The sequence below is a fragment of the Pyrus communis genome, chromosome 5 (genome assembly GCF_041283825.1).
Source record: "Pyrus communis isolate YQ-2024b chromosome 5, ASM4128382v1, whole genome shotgun sequence".
NCBI classification, from domain to species: Eukaryota; Viridiplantae; Streptophyta; class Magnoliopsida; order Rosales; family Rosaceae; genus Pyrus; species Pyrus communis.
Genome location: NC_142569.1, coordinates 15,335,589 through 15,350,264, shown reverse-complemented (window position 1 = coordinate 15,350,264; position 14,676 = coordinate 15,335,589). Strand labels below are relative to the sequence as shown.

Sequence of the window (14,676 nt, the reverse complement as noted above, 5' to 3'; positions counted from 1 at the left end):
ATCTGATAATTTGACAGAGATAGAAGTAGCAGGGTAAAAATCAGTAAAACAGTCAACCCTAGGCTCAAATCTTCACCAGGGACTTTTCTCAGTTCCCTCAAATTTTGCCATTATTTCACTTTTGGTTACTTTTTCTCCGATCCACAATGTCCCAAACACTTGCAGCCAAAATAACGACTTGCATATGGAAAATAATTTCCGCAATCCTGTTTTCTTCTTATGGACTCTTATCTTTATTTTTATCTCTTGATTATGCTTTTGTTCAATCTAAAGACTAGAAAAGGAGAGCGAACTGTTAGATGAGAAAAATAGAATGCAAAAATCATTTCCCTTTGCATATTTGGGAGGGAAAGGAAAAAAACACCGAAGGATGTGTGAGTTGAGTTCCACACAAGGGTCTATTTTCAACTGTTGCAGCTTCAGTTGGAACCCATAAAATCTTGGTCGTGGTTCTTGGGCCATTGTGTGATATTTATCAAAAACAAAAGAAAAAATGGGGCCTTGCATATATTTCATTGGGGCTTGAAAGTTGCAATCTATGAACATATATAGGAGGCAATAACAGCAGCGCAAGTAGTGCCATTTGTATTTAACTTGGCCAAGAAAAAAAGTTAACATCTTGAATATCACCGCAATTTTTCACGGGATAGTATCAACAGAAATGGATGTTCATAAAAAGTAGGCAACAGATCTTATGAACACAGAAAGTTGAAAGCATTGCTCCAAAATTTTTCTAGGGAGATGCTATAGAAAACTACGAGTACCCAATCGAAGTGTAATACCTCTGCATGAGTTAATAGGTATCATCGGACTTTTCGATACATACATCGCTTCATTTACAATTATACAATACTCTTTGTATCAGAAGTAAATATCAGATTGCTTTGATTGTGCTTTGATATCTTTCAATTTCTTCAATATGTTGGTAAAGTAGTCCTGCAAATATTTCTCCAGTGTAACTATATCTTTTCCGTCAACCCCAAGAAGACCATATGTTTCGCTCATTGGAACAGAGAAAACAGTATCGCTTGAAAGAACCTACAAATGCCAAAACACAGGGCATTAGCCCTCTCAGTTAGAACAAACAGTGTGTATAAGAACTTGTAGAATTGTAAGTAATGAGCTGATGAGTAAATAAGAAGTCCTTTAATGTTAATTGTGTATGCACTTAGTCTTCAAAATGACAAGTGTAAGGCTCAAATGTATAAGGCTAAATTAGCCATGTGTAGTGATCCTAAAAGTTAGCTAGATGTGTGGCTGAGATCAAATGTGTTGTTTTTGGATCCAGCTTAAGGCAAAACGGTTGTAAAAGAGTGCGTGTGTGTGTGCTCATTTGAAATATAAGAAATACTTTCTCTCTGCAACTTTAGCAAAGAAGAAGAACTTTCGCATTCCTCAATCCTTTTTCTTATTGTTATCCTGCATAACTTAGCAAAATACTTGACATTAACATGGTATCAAAGCCAGGTTGGATCAACTGAGTATGGGTGTGAATTTGTGAGGTCACTAAGCTAAATTGAAGCTCACTCGAAGCTCGGTGAAGGTTGCCGGAGTTTCATTATCATTCAGGTCAAAGATGTCTGGATCTGGAAGCTCGGAGGTGAGAACTCCCATTTTCTCCAGTGAGAACTACGAGTTCTGGAGGTTTAAGATGGTTACAGTTTTCAAATCTCTTGGGTTATGGAATCTGGTAGAAAAGGGGATTACAACTCCCGATTCGAAGAAGAAGAAGAAGGAAACTGAAGAGTCATCGGAAGATGCAGTCGATGAAGAAATGAATGTTGTGTTCATGAAGGATGCGAAGGCTCTAGGAATCATACAAAATGCAATCTCTGACCAGATCTTCCCTCGGATTGCCAATGCCGATTCAGCTAAGATGGCATGGGATCTGTTGTATGGAGAATACCATGGTGGTGATCAGGTTAGATCGGTAAAACTTCAAAATCTTAGACGAGAATTTGAATATGCTAGGATGCGAGATGATGAATCTCTATCTGGTTATCTTACAAGGCTGAATGAATTGATTAATCAGATGAAAACATTCGGTGAATCTCTTTCTAATGAAAGACTTGGGCAAAAGGTTCTGATTAGTCTAAGTAAACCATATGATCCTATCTGTTTGGTTATAGAAAATACAAAAATGTTTGGAGATTGTAGAATTGCAGGAGGTAATTGCAAAAAGCCAAGAACAACGGTTTGATTTGCATGCTGTTGATACTACTGGGAAGGCATTTACATCTCTCTCAATGAGTCCAAAGGGACAAAATAGAAGTGGAGCTCAATCTGGTCCATCTCAGTTCCAGAAGAATTGGAATTCTAAGGGCAAGAAATGGGATTCAAAACCCAAGTTCCAGCAGAAATTTCATGCTAGTCCTGCACAAAATGCACAGTTAATGGGTCAAGCAGTCACAAAACCACAGTGGAAGGTATGTTCTAAATTCCACTTTGGTGAGTGTAGGTATAAGGGAAAGCCTAAATGCTATAACTGTGAAAGGTTTGGACACTGGGCTCGAGAGTGTACTATAGGCAAATCAGTTCAAAAGGCAAATAGTGCTAATCAAATAGAGGTGACAGGAAACTTGTTCTATGCAAATAGCACTATCTCTGAATCTGTTGTCAATGGCGAATGGTATGTTGTCAGTGGTTGCAGCAACCACATGACTGGAAATGAGAAATTGTTGGTTGATATAAGGACAAATGTAGTAGGCTACAGAGTGGTATTAAAGTAAAATGCCTGAGAAGTGATTGAGGGGGTGAATTCACTTCTTGTGAGTTTAACAAGTCGTGTGAAGATGAAGGTATTCAAAGACAACTCTCTATGGCTTATACTCCACAACATAATGGAGTTGTAGAGAGAGAACAAAACTGTAGTTGAAATGGCAAAAGCCATGCTTCATGATAAAGGATTACCTTACTATTTGTGGGCAGAATCTGTACACACAGCTATCTACATACTGAATAGGTAAAAGCTCTCGGAGATATAACTCCATTTGAAGCATTCAGTGGTCGAAAACCAGGGATTGCACATCTTAGAATCTTTGGTTGTTTGTGCTATGTACATATATCAAGTGAGTTGAGACAGAAACTAGATGCAAAGAGTGTCAAGGGCATATTTGTAGGTTATGCCACTTGTGAAAAGGGGTACAGAGTGTATGATCCTCTTACTAAGAAACTTATACTCTCGAGAGATGTGTTTGATGAAAAAGCAGCCTGGGAGTGGAAGATCTCTGAGAATTATGTAACTATGATTAATCATGATGAGCTACCTGATATGCCTAAGGGTACATCACTTGAAACAACTCCTGAAGGTCAGAACTATGTCCAAACACCAAGTTTATTATCTTCTCATGAATCAGCAAGTGATGTGAATAGCAGTATGAGAAAATCTCAAGTTTTTGATCATACTCCATTGAGGTGGAGGAACCTGGATGATGTTCTAGCTCAATGCAATCTCTGCATTGTGGAACCTGAAAAGTGTGATGAGGCAGCTGAGGATGAATCATGGATGATAGCTATGAAAGATGAATTGCAGATGATTGAAAAGAATGCAACATGGAAGCTAGTGGACAGACCCACTGATAAACCTATAATTGGGGTTAAGTGGGTGTTCAAAACCAAGCTTAATCTTGATGGATCAGTGTAGAAAAATAAAGCAAGGCTAGTAGCCAAGGGATATGCTCAGAAACCAGGTGTTGACTATAATGAGACCTTTGCACCTGTGGCTAGACTTGATACAATTCAAACATTAGTTGCATTGGCAGCACAGAAAAGTTGGAAACTATACCAACTTGATGTCAAGTTTGCTTTTCTGAATGGAGTACTCAAAGAGGAGGTTTATGTAGAACAGCCAGATGGTTTTGTGGTCAAGGGGAGTGAAGACAAAGTCTACAAGCTTCATAAAGCTTTGTATGACTTAAAACAGGCACCAAGGGCCCGGTATAGTGAAATTGACTCTTATTTCACTCAATGTGGGTTTGAGAAGAGTCAAAGTGAGGCCACTCTATACACTAAAACCAGAGGTGAAGCAGAAATCTTAATTGTGTCTCTATATGTAGATGATATTGTGTACACGGATAATAGTCAACAAATGTTGGAAGAATTCAAAAGGGATATGATGACAAAGTATGAAATGACAGATTTGGGGCTTTTGCATCATTTTCTGGGAATGGGAGTCATCCAAACACACACAAGCATTTTTCTTCATCAAAGAAAGTATGCTATATCTTTGTTGGACAAATTTGGCTTGAGTGAGTGTAAATCTGTTGCTACACCTTTGGTTACCACTGAGAAGCTTAGCAAAGATGATGGCAGTGGTCCAGTAAATGAAGAACAATATAGGAAAATTGTGGGAAGCCTATTGTATCTCACAGCTACAAGACCCGATGTGATGTATGCAGCTAGTTTACTTGCAAGGTTCATGCACTGCCCTACCAACAAACATTATGGTACAGCCAAAAGGGTTCTCAGGTATATCAAAGGAACACTTGACTATGGCTTGGAGTATGTGAAGGGAAGAAATGCAATTCTAATCGGTTACTGTGATAGTGACTGGGGTGGTTCAGTGGATGACAGTAAAAGCACCACAGGGTATGCTTTCTCTTTTGGTAGTGGAATTTTCTCTTGGGCTTCAGTCAAACAGAATTGTGTAGCACTCTCTACTGCTGAAGCAGAGTATATTAGTGCATCAGAGGCAACTGCACAAGCAATTTGGCTCAGATTTGTGTTAGAGGACTTTGGTGAATATCAAACTAAGGCTACTCCACTTCAGTGCGACAATACTGCTGTAATTGCTATCACAAAGAATCCTGTGTTTCACCAGAAAACTAAGCACATTGATCGAAGATATCACTTCATCAAGGATGCTTTACAAGAAGGGATCATTGATCTTGTCTACTGTCCTACAAATGAGCAACTAGCAGATATCTTCACAAAGTCATTGGCTAAGGATCAGTTTTGCTATCTCAGGGATAAACTTGGAGTGAAATCAGCTCAAAACTTAAAGGGGAGTGTAGAACTGTAAGTAATGAGCTGATGAGTAAATAAGAAGTCCTCTAATGTTAATTGTGTATGCACTTAGTCTTCAAAATGACAAGTGTAAGGCTAAATTAGCGATGTGTAGTGATCCTAAAAGTTAGCTAGATGTGTGGCTGAGATCAAATGTGTTGTTTTTGGATCCAACTTAAGGCAAAACGGTTGTAAAAGAGTGCGTGTGTGTGCGTGCTCATTTGAAATATAAGAAATACTTTTTCTCTCTGCAACTTTAGCAGAGAAGAACTTTCGCATTCCTCAATCCTTTTTCTTATTGTTATCCTGCATAACTTAGCAAAATACTTGACACTAACAGAACTTTTCAGAATGCAAATGTTGTAAAACAACAATTACAATGCAAATTACAATTTTTCAAAAATATAATAACTTGTTTTACGTAAATGACTGTCAAAACCATATTAAGAACTTACCTCTGAAAATGCCAATCTATCAGCAACATCATTTGTCCACTCAAACAGCCTAGTTAGCTGACGGGTTACTCTCAGGACAGAAACTGGGACTGTAGTTATATTTGCCTCTTGGCCCGCAAACCTTTCACACAACGTGATTACCTAAAAGAAAAAGGCATGTTCACAAGAACGTGACAATGGGGGTGAGGCACAGTGAGAAGATTTAAGAACAATGAAGGGCTTCTGGTGGTAAACTATTCTCATTCACCTCTTGGGTTGTCCATGCGCGAGGTCCAGCAAATGTGAGAAGCTTCCCATTGACTTTCTCATTTCTTAAAGCTATAAAGGTCAGGCGAGCTACATCCTAATACACACACAAAAAAAAAGTGTTCAGATACCATGACGACATGAAAAAAAAAAAAAAGTAATCCTTAGATCAACCAGGTAAATGATCAATGCATAGTTAACCTGGGTGTCCATGTATGCAATCCTTGTGGGGGCGTCTGTTCCCCATACCGATTTCTCTTCTAATATAGGCACTGCATACTGTCCAATAATCCCCTGAGAAAGTAAAAACGCAAAGATAAGCTTTTTTCACTTAGTATTTAGTACTACATTAACAAGGCAAGGATAACTAGCATACATAAATATTGATTGTTGTATGAAATCACGTCTTTGGAAAGATTCCCTTCTGAGCTATAAACAATTCTCCAGGTATATGCATATAACCTTTTCAGGGTGTGTGCTTGGTTGCATGCCTGTTTTTGTCAAGTGAATGATATTTATACATGCTACTTTTATAACTCTATCCAGTTTAATTGGTCTTTCTGATAAAGAAATGATAGGGGTTGGACGAGTGCTATATGAGAACAAGAACATTAAGAAGATACGGAAATTAATTTGAAACATCAAGCTGGCAGGGAAAGCACAAATTTGGATACGCCAGTAACAATATAATAAAAGAGGAAGTTTAAGTGAAACTTACTTGCATGAATCCACATAAACGAATTATGACGTGATTTATGCCTGAATCTTGGAGAAACTTTTCAGTGCAATACTTGATCTCCATAAGTGGAACTTCGGGATGCTGGTCACAGTTGTGGATGGAATAGAATACAAATTTTTGGATCCCCATTGCTTTTGCACATTGTATAAGAGCAACTTTTCCTTCCCAATCTACCTAAATAGAACAAATGGGTAGATAAGACCAAAAGAGAGGGACACAGAAGTAAGTCTGGTATGTTTACTGCAACATATAAAATAACTTCAGGATCTCTGAAGACCTGAAGATGGATACACGAATCTCTTAACAACTCTCTAAATTCAGCCGGAGCATTTATTTAAAGGATGAACACAGACCTTTTCTAATTTCTTTGAGTTTCTTTGTTGAACAAGGAATAACATAAATACACAAAAAGCTTCCTTTTTGACAATGCCACAATACTGTAATGCAAGTAGGAAAGGAAAAGTAGACAATGATATTCTTTGATCTACATATGCAATGAATGAACCGAATCAGTGGTAGCTTCAAAAGATGATCCACACATGGGAATTAATTTCTAGGCTGATTACAAAAACTATTAATGTACAGAAACTCACCTTTTTTATGGGCTCTTCGGGACGACCCGTCGCACAATCGATGATTGTGTGAATCCCTACCAATGTAGCAGGTATGGTCTCTGGTTTGCTAAGGTCTGCCTGCTCACCACACATTCATTCATCAACCACTTGACATTTCCAAAATAAAAAAAAATAATAAAAAAATATAAAAAATAAAAAAAGCAAACAAAATGTCTCCAACTTCTAAATACTTACTATATAAATAACAAGAACCCAAGTAGGATTAAGCCAATTTACATATAAGAAATACTGAATCATAGTGAAAATTTCGAGATTTATATAAGATTATAAGAGTTGGTGAATTGGAATTACATTGACAACAGTAGCACCCCAATCTCTGAGGAAATCAGCAGGGGCTGGTCTCGGCCTAACCAAGCACCTAACATCATAGCCTTCATCAAGTGCTCTCCTCACAATCTGCCTCCCCAGAGTCCCGGTGCCGCCGACCACCAGTATGCTGGTGGGTCTGACGGGTGTCCCCGGAGCAAGATTCACAGCCCCAGCTCCCGCCCTGGCCCTACAGTTCATGAAACGCCGCGTATTGGTCCCTGCACACATAAATCAACAATTAAAAATGGGTTCTTTTCAAATTTGAAAATAAATAATGGGCGCTTTTCAAATTTGTGAAATAAAGTGGAAAAAGTAAAGCTTTCCAGTTGAAGCGAGAAGGAGACGAACCAGTGGCGGTGGAGGTGGAAGAAGATGACGAAGGAAGGAGATGGTCCGGAGCTAAAGTCCGGCACCATGAGAGTGAGGCTGGGAACGACAGCGTTTTGGAGTCATAGTGATGGAGGTTTCCGGGTGTTGGCAGCTGGGTAGGAAGCCTCCAAGCCATTGCCATTATCAAGCTCTCCCTTTGTCTGTCACTGACTGGACGGACGCTTTCCATTTTACAGATAGGGAGAGATGGAACAATGGAGCTCAGTGTTGCCACGTCGTTCGCCAAAGTGGATTAGGATTTCTGCCACTTGTCATTTTGGGCCGACTTCTAAATGAAGCCCAATTAGTCGAGACAACGAGTGTCTATGTGAGAGTTGAGTTGATTTGATCAAATTCAAATGCTATGCATCGTTAATTTTGCTCCTTCTCTTTTTGGAGAAATTTTTTTAGAGAATTTTAACGAAAAATCTACGCTACTGTTTATTTTAACGAAAAACTACATTTTTACACTAAAAAGTCAAACATGATACTATTCACTTTACCCTTTATTTTGTCCTTATCATTAAAACTCAAAATTTTCAAGTCATTTTCATTAGTTTTTCTAATTTTGTATTGTGCCGTAACCCAAATAGTATATATTATTATATAAGTTACAAATTTGAATCAAATTATTATTAGCACATTGTGAGGATAAGCATATTCCTTCTTATTTACTGTATATAATATCATTTGTTAAGAAAAAAATAGTGGCAATATGATCATTGAATTTAGGGAAATAGAAAAAAATCACCCATTTTCTTAATCTTTGGACTCAAATAGGACAAACCAACTATGCATAGTATGCACAAAAGATAAATGACGAAAATACCCACATATAAATTGTAAAAACTCACGTCATTTTTTCGAAAAAAAAAGCTGTGAGCTTTAGGTTTTTTCCTTTAATTCAGAGACAACCCCTTCAAATATAAAGAAAGCGAACGAGTTCACGAAACAATTTCTTTTGATTTAATTGGATTCCTTCATGTCCATTCAAACTACAATTTCCAAATCTTTGAAATATTTGAACCCCAATCATATTTGGTACCAAATTCAAATTAAGGAACTGCACCACAACGGGGAACTTTCGGAACCTTAACGTTGTTGAAATTCATATTCACTCTCGCTGTGAAAACATAAAGAATTGAAAAAATACCCAAAAAAAAAAGAACAAAAATGTAGATTTGGGAACGAAAAATGTCAAGCAGCAAAATAGTCCATTAAAAAAAAGTTAAAAATAGTCAAGCAGCAAAAATGTCGATCTTTGCATCTTCCGAACAATCCTATTTTAGTCCAAAAATTAAGAAAGTGATCCCTTTTTTATTATTTCCCCTGAATTTAATTATTGCATATTCACTATGTTGAATGTTGGCTGGCTGACTTTAAAGATACATCAATGTATGATGTACATTATCAAATTTAACAGTTGAATATAGATGTGCACCTAAGAATGGAAGTATTTTTGCTCACCAACATAAATTATAGTGTGTGTTTACCATAAACCTAATCAATTGACACGTGTCATTTCATTTAATCTTGGTTATTTTTTTTCTAAATTAAAAAAGTAACATTTAGTATAAAAGTTAACTAGGATTATATGAAAGAACACATGTCAATGATTAGATGTATACATTATAATTATGATAGTGAGCAAAAGTGCTCCCCTAAGAATTTGAGAGAATTCAACGTTTTCAAAAAACAATGTTTTACATTGTTGTTTAGAGTGGGACTCGGCTGACTGTCCTGCACTAGCACTCGCACTAGGAAGCTACCTCGCATCAGAGGAGCTGGATTCATTCTTTATTTATTTCACCTCTCTTTCTTTTGAGTCCTCCATTAGGGATGTATATATTACAAGGAAACTAACGAAAAAAAAAAAAATAGTTTTAATGAAAAATAAAGATGTAGTGACTAGTACTAGAGAAATGTAAATATATAATTTTTCGTTAAAAATGAATAGCACCAGAGTGTTTCGTTAAAACTCTCATTATTATAACCTTTTCTTCCGTTTGAACAAAGACAATTTCTGTGACGAAATTGCTTGAGCAATTTCGTCTTTATATTTTATGTCTATTTTTGTCTAATCTCTGATGATTTTTCTTGGATAGTCGTCGTTTGTCTGTACGTATCTCTATATATAAAGCCAAGCTTAAAGTGAATAGTATTTTTGGGGTCACAAGCTTCACCAAAATTAAGTGGACAAAGATGCCCCAAAAAAAAAAAAAAGTTCAAAAGCAATCCAAAATAATGTATCAAATGTGGTAGGGGTCTTTTCGTCATTTTAACAGTATTTTTTTAAGAATTAATTTTTTTGTACAAATTTTTATTTTTTTTTCAAATAATTAGTATCTCACAATAGGCTAGCAATAATATGATTCAATCAGTTGTTCATTAAATATTATTTTCTCTATTTTTAAAAACGTTCAAAACATCTTAAGAGGCTATAATGTTGGTTATAAAAAATATCTTTCACACGTGGATAATAATGTGATTAAATTAGTTGTCAAATGATATTTTTTTTTTTGAACAAACGATATTATCTACATTAAGGAGGAGGGGGTGGGCTTAGCCTCACAATGGGCTAGTAATAATGTGATTCAATCAGCTGTGTAATTGTTTTTTTTTTTTTTTTTTGAACAAACAATATTATCTACACTAAGTTAGAGGGGGATGAGCTTAGTCTCACAATGGGTTAGTAATAATGTGATTCAATCAATTGTTTATTAAATATTATTTTCTCTATTCTTAATATAAATTCAATAGAGACTGATTTTATTATGTGGATTCAGCTACTTTAATTGATTTATGAGGGGTTTCTTCTAGCATAATCTAAGATTATTCATTTACTTCAAATAGTTAACTTTTCTTTTGTCAATTATGCATATAAATACATTTAAAACGTGTAAGTCACGCGTAGCATGGCGTGATTCAAAAAATACATTCTGCACGAGCGTGAGTGCGTGCATGAAGGCTAGTATTTTATAAAAAAATGCTTTGGTCAAATTTGCTATGGACAAATTTTTCTTTTAATTAAGTGTATATTTAAAAGAAAAGATTAAAGTAGCATTATCAATTATGAAATTGATTTTTTTAAGTATGTGAAAGTGACTACTCCTTGTCCCTCCTAATTTTTTAATTTTGTACTCGCTGGAGCGGTTCTGACTTCTAAATACGCATACCAACTACTATGATTCCAATTCTTCTATGGTAAACTCTGATCTAGTCTCAGGTGCAACCATAGTTCAGGTAGAGAGACAGAATTGATTGAGTTCATTCAAGTTTTCAACATCATCATCATCGCCATCAGGACTCTCTTTTACATGTGCTGCAGATCTTTAACATTTTCTTCTTCGTATTCTTCTTCTGGTGGTGCTGCTTCTGCTGTTGATGATGATAACGCTCCTGATGATGCCCCAACTCTTCAAGAAAAGTATGATGTGTTTATTAGTTTCAGAGGTGAAGACATCCGCCCTACTTTTACCAGCCATCTTCATGCTGCCTTACTGCGCAAGAAAATTGATACATACATAGATTACAGACTTGAGAGAGGAGAAAAATGGGAACTGCCCTGGTAAAAGCAATCAAGAAGTCAAGGCTTTCGATCATCATTTTCTCCAAAAACTATGCGTCTTCCACATGGTGTCTGATTGAACTTGAGCATATACTCAAATGCAAGAGAAAAAAGGGCCAGATAGTTTTACCCATTTTTTACAACACCAATCCATCAGATGTACAAAAACAACAAGGGAGTTATGCAGACGCGTTTTTGCAGCTTGAAAAACGTTTCAAGGGCTGTTTGGATAAGGTGAAAAAATGGAGGGATGCTTTGTTGGAAGCAACCAATTTATCTGGGTTTGATAATTCGAAATATAAAGGGTACGTAACTGACTCTGTAACTTGTATCAATTTATTCTTGTGACTAATTGATTCAAATTTACTTCATAAGCTAGTTGAAGGCATTACTTACTATATAATATATATTGCTTGTCACTCATTGTCCTATTCTACAGTACTGAGGCCGATTTCACTGAGGAGGTTGTGGAAGATATTTCAGCCAAATTGAAACGTGAAACATACTACTATTTTAAGGGCCTGGTTGGAATTGAAAGCCACATCGAAAGAATTGAATCGCTACTACGTATTAAGGATTCATTAAGTTTTTTCTCTGCAGGGATTTGGGGTATGGGTGGCATTGGTAAGACCACCCTTGCTAAGGCTGTAGTTAAGAAAGCCTCTTCTAACTTCGAATCTTGTTGTTTTCTTAAAGATGTCAGGGAGAAATCAGAGCAAACAGGTGGAGTCGACTGATTGCAAGAGACACTTCTTAGAGAGATACAAAAGGAAGAACATTTCTCCTTAGAGTCAACTTCTGTTCGAGACCGGCTCAGCCGCACAAAGCCTCTCATTGTTTTTGATGATGTGAATGATCCAAGGCAAATAAAAGATCTGGCTGGAGATCATATTCAGTATGGTCCAGGAAGTAGAATCATAATAACAAGTAGACGTCAGAGCGTGTTTATGAAAACTGTTAAAGACAATGAAAGTATATATCAGGTTGGGGTATTAGAAACTGATGACGCTCTTCGGCTCTTTCATATGCATGCTTTTAACGATAGCTCTCCTAGAGCAGATTACGCGAAGTTGTCGGAAAGGGTAGTAGATTATGCCGGCGCATTCCATTAGCTCTAGAAATTTTGGGTTCGTTATTCTTCCCATGTAAGAGTAAAGAAGAGTGGGAAGATTTATTGAAAAAACTGAAAAAATATCCCAACAAAGACATTCAAAATGCGTTCAGAGTAAGCTATGACAGACTAGAAAAAAATGAGCAGGAAATATTTCTTGATATAGCATGCTGTTATAAAGGGCAGGGTAAGGAACATGTAAAAAGAATGTTATGTATTCGTGGTTTCTTTGACGCAACTGGAATTAGAGTTCTCATTGATAGGTCTCTCATATCAATTGATTCAGCACGGAAAACCATAGAGATGCATGATATTATACAAGAGATGGGTTGGTCAATTGTTCGGAAAACCAGCATTTGTAGGTTGGAGTTTCTTAAGGAACTTGATCTCACTGGTTGCTCTAAACTTGAAAAATTCCCTGAAATCTTGGAGCCAATGAAACACTTGGAATTTCTTGGTTTACAAGGAACAGCGGTTAAAGAGCTACACTCATCAATCAAGTTTCTCTCTGCTCTAAAAAAAATTCAACTGGAGTATTGCCAAGACCTTCAAAATCTCCCCGCAAGTATTTGTAAGTTGAAATATCTTGAGGGACTTAATCTCAATGATTGCTTTAGATTCTACAGATTCCCTGAAGTTTTCGAGCAAATGGAGCATCTGGAGTTTCTTCGTTTAGAAGGGACCAGACTTAAAGAGCTTCCCCAGTCAACTGGAAATCTAATTGGGCTTCAAACATTAGATCTTTGTGAATGCCAAAAACTTAAGGTTGTCCTAAAGAGCATCTACAATTTAAAAAATCTTAAAACGCTAAGCTTCCACTCATGTTGGAAACTTAAAAAGTTGCCTCTCGCAGCCATCGTAGTTGGTTTGTTCTCCTTGGAAGTTCTAAACCTTGGTTACAGCGGTATATTAGAAATCCCTGACGGCCTCGTTTGCTCTAACTCGTTACAATATGTAGATCTGAGCGGAACCAAAATTAAGAGCATACCTTCAAGCATCAAAGAAGCTTCTCAGCTGTCTCGCCTGTGCTTAGTCGAGTGCAAGAAGCTTCAGTCTTTACCAGAGCTCCCAGCGGTAAGTCGTCTTGAAATCATAATGCAAGGAGTAATATAATGTCTGATGCACACTTAGAATTATGCGAGTGGCAACTGCGTCATCCAAGTTTAGATCAGAACAAAAAGATCAAGTAACTCTGTGTGTGTGTGTGTGTGTGTTATTAAAGAATAATTTGATGTCCATCATTGTTACAGGTAATGTCCTCTTATCAGCCTCTAGTTACAGTTGTATGTCCAGGAAGTGAAATTCCGAATTGGTTCACCCATCAAAATGATGGAACTTCAACAAAGGTCAAGCTTCCCACAAATTGGTTTCGTGAAGGTTTCTTGGGTTTCGCTCTTTCTGTTGTTGTTGCATTCGACAACTGGCCAGTCCAACAGGGTTTGAAGTTTGGATGCAAGTACAATTTCAAAGCTGATGAGGGTGAAAGCCATGAAATCAGTTGCCATTTCTTTGTTGCATGTCGGAATGGAGGAATTAAACGCTTATTTTTAGATTCAGATCACATGTTCAAGGCCCTGAATTTAAAGAAGGAGCAAAATGGTCCTCTGCTTTTTTCGAACTTGTCACTGAGGTATCTGTTTACTTCTTCCCACCGAGTGATAGGCCCGACCCTGTTTCCAGTGAGCCCTTTATAAAGGTGGAAAAGTGTGGGATACACCTGTAGTACTCCGAAGAAGCTGAGAAACTAAAATTTGATGTCATATCCAGGGAACTGCAAGCAGAAGAAGAAGATGAGGCTGAAGCAAGTGGAATTGATGAGCCTGAAACCACTGAAAGTGATGAGTCTGAAGCGAGTGGAGGTGCTGAGTTTGAAGAAGCAAGTGAAAGTGATGAGTGCGTTGCTGGTTTGGACCTCTCCAATTTGTTTTCAACTTCAATCTAAAAAATCAAGTTCATCCCACATTTGACTACAATAACCATGTAAGGTACGTAGTTGCAAATTACAAACCGTGCAAAACTTAGAAGACGATTCGGGACAAGATGAGTCTGAAGCAAGTGGAAGTGATGAGGCTGAAGACAGTGGAAGCGAGCAGCCTTTTCGTTTTGCCGGAATGACATTGACACAAAAGAGAGGCAAATACGAGGAAGCGCTGAGTCTAAAGCCAGTGGAAGTGATGAGCCTCAAGCCAGTGTAAGTGATGAGTTCGAAGTTCATTTGAGTATTTCAAAACACAATGAAC

At 37.2% G+C, this 14,676-nt stretch overlaps 1 protein-coding gene, 1 long non-coding RNA gene and 1 pseudogene across 3 annotated transcripts; 1 reads left to right on the top strand and 2 right to left on the bottom strand.

Moving 5' to 3' along the window:
* Positions 1-564: 564 nt before the first annotated feature.
* On the bottom strand, positions 565-7,976 carry HCF244 (NAD(P)-binding Rossmann-fold superfamily protein). Its single transcript, XM_068465791.2, has 8 exons — positions 7,737-7,976; positions 7,371-7,606; positions 7,038-7,136; positions 6,424-6,618; positions 5,907-5,999; positions 5,707-5,802; positions 5,460-5,600; positions 565-1,038 (listed from the first exon to the last, which is right to left on the bottom strand). Exons 1-8 carry the CDS (start codon positions 7,945-7,947, stop codon positions 862-864), a joined length of 1,248 nt encoding a protein of 415 aa, XP_068321892.1. The 5' UTR covers positions 7,948-7,976; the 3' UTR covers positions 565-861.
* LOC148696860 (uncharacterized) lies at positions 2,160-3,372 on the bottom strand. Its single transcript, XR_015962810.1, has 2 exons — positions 3,267-3,372; positions 2,160-2,373 (listed from the first exon to the last, which is right to left on the bottom strand). It is a non-coding gene; the product is annotated as an uncharacterized LOC148696860 (long non-coding RNA).
* Positions 7,977-10,441: 2,465 nt separating the features above from the next.
* Positions 10,442-12,778, top strand: LOC137724854 (TMV resistance protein N-like; annotated as a pseudogene). Its single transcript, XR_015962146.1, has 3 exons — positions 10,442-10,445; positions 11,001-11,630; positions 11,765-12,778. The product of XR_015962146.1 is annotated as a TMV resistance protein N-like (transcript).
* The last annotated feature ends 1,898 nt before the right edge of the window (positions 12,779-14,676 follow it).